Below are 4935 nucleotides of genomic sequence, written 5' to 3' on the forward strand. Positions count from 1 at the left end.
ACTACTCAAGGTCAAAAACCAAACTAGTGTTGTATATGAGACAACATTGGACTGTAATTGAAGGTAGCCTGCCTTATCTTACAAATCCTTTGGGAATTCTGTGTATTGGGGGTCCCTTCGGGGATTTCGGAACTGAGTCAGGGACTCAGGTATCCTGCCCACACAGTGTGCTGTCTACGACTATGTCACCCCCGGTGGTGTCTATGATCTGAGGTATCTCTAGTGGCCAAACTTATAGGGACTTACACAAGGTGACTGGGACGGGCTGTCCTGGTTCCTAACACGGACAGATCTACTCTGTCTTCAGTTTTTGGGAGGGTGCTCATCTTCACGAGAGTACTTGGTCCCTCAATCTAAGGTTTGGGCAAAGCAATAAAGTAACCGTAATCGTACATCTGGCCATCTTTCTCTGTTATTCATTGAAATACTGGGTTTCATCTCCGGTGATCGGTGCTTATCAGATGAGGTAATTTCCCTCTGTTTGCTGATTGATCCATTTAGTGTATTTTTTATATTTATTTAGGTACTTGAGTGCTATCATTTGAGACTTTAAAGAATATCATGATAAAATTTATTTGATAAAAAATAACGATCACCATGGCTACATCTGGTCCTCGTCGTCACTCCAGAGTCTTTCTTCCGTTGATAATCTCAAGAACAACTACTCCAAAACTAAATACATTTGCTTTCTCTATCACCTGTCCACAGAAGGCGTATTCAGGCGCCATGTAACCACTGCACAATGAAATCCACATATCTTAACCTTCTTAAAATTATATGATGATTCCTCACATATGTGAATTGTAATGGGTTCATATCCTGTAATTTATTAATAAAGTTGGGGACATCAAGATATTGAAATCTGAAGAGAATTCTTACAAAGTTCCAGCAATCCTAGTGCTAACGTGGCTCTGATCTTCTCCAAAGAGTTTGGCTAAACCAAAGTCTGCTATTTTGGATCTGTATTTATTGTCAAGTAAAATATTGCTTGCTTGAATATTTCTGTGGATGATCCGAATCTCAGATTCCTCGTGAAGATAGGCCAGCCCACGTGCAGTTCCAACAGTCAAGCAAATGGCGTTCTGTTCTATCTGCGTTCATTGCATGACAGCAAGCAAAAATGTTAGCAAGCTACATTGTCAAACTCGAACAGGTCAAGGATCTATGCAGCGACTAGGTAGTTAAAGAGAGAGAAACTACCGAATAGAATCTTGTTAAGACTGCTGTTCTGGAGGTATTCGTAAACTAGTAGCCTTTCTGAGCTTTTCACGGACCAACTAAACAACTTCACTAGATACCTGTGCTGAACACTACTGATAAGATTTGCTTCATTGAGAAATTCAGTGTCTCCTTGACTTGAATCTATATTCAACCGTTTAATTGCTACCTCTCTTCCATCAGGTAGAACCCCCTACCCTACAGCAATTCAATAAATTTTAAAATTATTTCTATTCTTTATGGAAGCTGCGGGTACCAAAAATCTAATTCGACAGAAAACAATAATACTAAGCGCTTACCTTAAAGACGGATCCAAAACCTCCCTGGCCAAGCTTGTTTTCCTCATTAAAATTTGACGCAGCATGTCGTAGTTGATTATAAGTTCCGGGTTAGCAATACATGGGGATAAGTTAATTTCTCCTCCTCCACCTGCGAAAACATTTAGATTGAATCTAATTATTTTTTGTTAAAGAAATCGATGTAACAGTTCACATGATACATGTTTATGAAGCACACATGAATGACTTATCAAATTCAGGACCTCTGCCTCTAGAAATGCGTTCCCCAGGTTTGCGATGACAATTCCTCATCCAAAGGGCTGTGGCTGCAATTAATCCAAGCATAACGTCTACTACACTGAAAGAAATCCGATGCACCTTAAACATTTTGCCTCCTGCAAATTTGCACAGGTAGCTTTAGTAAAGTGGCTATGTTTTATTGCAGAATATGAACGAAACACCTATATCCCTTATCGTTGTAAACTACATGTGACAGAAGATACCGGATACCGGATGACTTTCACCGGGCGGTGGCGCGGGCCGCAATGGGATGAAGGAAGCATTGAAAAACCTAAAGACCTCGTAATGCAAAACGCAGTTCATACTTAAGTAGCTTGCTCCAATGACTCCAGATTCGCATCCCGCACTGGATATGGTCGACCGACGGGTACCGGATATAATCAATCGACCGGTATCTAGGCAGGATCGACAGTTCGTTTGGGACAAATCCCAACAGTGGGCTATGCTGTAGATTTCTGGTAGACTCGGATAACTAGATTCGGATTTGTCTGTAACCCAATGTGTGTGACTCTGCACAGTTTTGTCGATAAGTTTTGAGAGTACCTCCTCGGTAGTATTTCTGAATTGCTCTGGCATAGCGCTTACGATAGGCCTACAGTAGGGCTACAGGTTTTAACACACTTGCTACTCTCATTATAATCGTTGTGAAAATTATGATTGTCGTAACGTAAGATGCAACCGTCTATAGAAATGAATCCAGAAGTACTTTGGCATTTCTGAAGAATGCCTTTTTTAGCTGCAAATGCCTGCGATTTGCAATCGGAGGGATTGAAATATGGCCTGCATTGGAAAAACCCGTAAACAGTACTATATGTTGGGTATTTTTTATGGGAAAATACCAAAAACCAAACAAACAAACACCACAGAGGCAATGCTCTGTTTCTCTGCCTCAGGATCTTTTTTGCATAGGCAAGTTTTTAATAAAAAAAAATCTCAGAACAGAGTATCACTAAGCCATAAAAACATTTCTATTGATTAAAATATAAAGCCTGAAACAACATTCATCCTCTTTCACTCAGAGGGATTTACCAAAAATACATTCAGCCAACTCTGATACATATTCATCCTCTTTGCTGAGAGGGATTCACCAAAATTACTTTCACCCATCAAAATCAAAACTATGTCTCCACCTGAGAATTCACTGTGTTGGGTTTACTGCAGTAAAACCCATTTTTACATTACTGTTGTAAAACAAATTTTTACATACACAGTAAAAATTTCATTACATGCGTTCTTTTCTCTTGCATTTCAATGCATACCCAATACATTAAAAAATCAACACTGAACTATGCACTGCTGTGCATCTCCCTTGGTTTTTTTTTTTTAGCTGCTGCCTCGTTCTTCAAATGGTCAATACAAACAACCACTGTCTGCTGCTCCCCTGTTCTTTCTTGCTGCCATGAGCTCATTTTACACATTGCACTACTGTGCAAACTTCTTGGTTTTTCACTACTCCTCTATATTTTTACAATGGTCAACATATGTCCATAAAACATTACCACTCTGCTCTTTTTTTTCATGCACTGATGTGCACTCTTTTTTTTCTTTCGCTCCCCAAGCTCTCATATTACAAAAAATGGTCAACACATATTACAACCCACGAGCATATTTCATTTTTGGCTCGTTATATTATATATTAATGCTAAAACAAAAGACATATAAAAAACTACGACTCCCAAAGAAAAGACATTAAATTTACATGCCGTAAAAGAAACTTAAGAGTTCTATCCACCACTATGACAATTTATTAAATGCGTTAATAAAAAAAAACTGCGGTCAACCCAACTTGTTTTTACTCCACGCAAGTATTTAAATCATTGCAGGCTCGTACGCAGGTATGCAGGTTTCATTGATGGACGGCGGAGGACGATCAGGCAGATCGGACGGTGGACGGAGATATCGAGAGCCAGTTTGCTGCCGAACTTTAAGTCCCGAGAAAATTACGTTTGCTTACGTATGGGGAGAGCCACGCGTCTGTCCCATATTCCATCGGGTTCAAGAATATGGAAACCACACTCTGCAGGAAGGCGGTCCGAGAAAAAAGACGGTTTTGGAGAGCGGTTTGGGCGTTGGTACGCTTGCTTAGTTGGCTGCCCACGTCTGCTTGCAGCCTGCAGTTGGAATTAACATTCCAACACTCCCCTTTAATTTCAACTGCTGGGCATTCAATCGTACCCAAACACTTCCTCACATAGAGGGATTCCTCAGTACTGCTGTTACAAAGATATCTTCCTCACATAGAGGGATTCACCAACTGCTTCTGATGTAGTTCACAAACAAACAAAGTTGTCTTCCTCTTAATAGAGGGATTAACCTGAAACTGTGCTTAAGAGCACCTTCCTCATGACAGAGGGATTCACCATAACAATGTGATGAAGAGCACCTTCCTCTTGACAGAGGGATTCACCATAACAATGTGCTGAAGAGCACCTTCCTCTTGACAGAGGGATTCACCTGTGATTATGCTGAAAAGCATCATCCTCTTGATAGAGGGATTTACCATGTGTATGCTAAAAAGCATCTTCCTCTTGACAGAGGGATTTACCATGACACTGTGTTGAAAAGCACCTTCCTCTTTAACAGAGGGATTCACTAAGAACTTCACTTCCTCTCACAGAGGAATTACTGCCAAACACTGCTTTAGATGCAGTTTCAAAACAAAACATTCATTGCACTGTTGTGCATGCTCATTACATTGTTCTTTTATGCTGCTGCAAATTCTCTGCTACACTGTTGTGCCATCTTCTTTGCTGCGTCTACCCCACACTGCTGTGTCTGCACTTGCTGTTGTGTTGCTGCACTTCACTTACATTTCTTTGCAAACTCTGCATTGCTGTGCATTCTTCAAAGACAGAATACTCTGTTTTTTCTGGAACAATTACTCTGTCCCACCTTACAAATTTATACTGCTGTTGCATATGTTGCATTTCAATTCAATGAACAACACATTCACTATACTTACATTTACTGCTGTAAAGAAAATATTCTTTTACCTGTGTTGCTGTCCATAACTTCTTGCTGCTGCATTTTTCATATTCACTGTTGTCCATACCCATAACCATAGACTGTCATCCCTGGGTTTTTATTTGCTGCTGCGTTGCCTCTGCAATTTGCACTGTGGCTGCCTTTTGTTTCATCA

General features: G+C 40.3%; 1 protein-coding gene across 1 annotated transcript; it reads right to left on the minus strand.

Moving 5' to 3' along the window:
* Positions 1-620: 620 nt before the first annotated feature.
* LOC149256304 (cysteine-rich receptor-like protein kinase 10) lies at positions 621-2372 on the minus strand. The gene is made up of 6 exons (XM_089455305.1): positions 2000-2372; positions 1760-1891; positions 1518-1647; positions 1201-1228; positions 880-1091; positions 621-735 (listed from the first exon to the last, which is right to left on the minus strand). Exons 1-6 carry the CDS (start codon positions 2370-2372, stop codon positions 621-623), a joined length of 990 nt encoding a protein of 329 aa, XP_089311431.1.
* Positions 2373-4935: the final 2563 nt, after the last annotated feature.

The sequence above is a fragment of the Pinus tabuliformis genome, chromosome 7 (assembly GCF_031772625.1).
Source record: "Pinus tabuliformis cultivar Carrire ecotype Pingquan chromosome 7, CPIR1, whole genome shotgun sequence".
Taxonomy (NCBI): Eukaryota; Viridiplantae; Streptophyta; class Pinopsida; order Pinales; family Pinaceae; genus Pinus; species Pinus tabuliformis.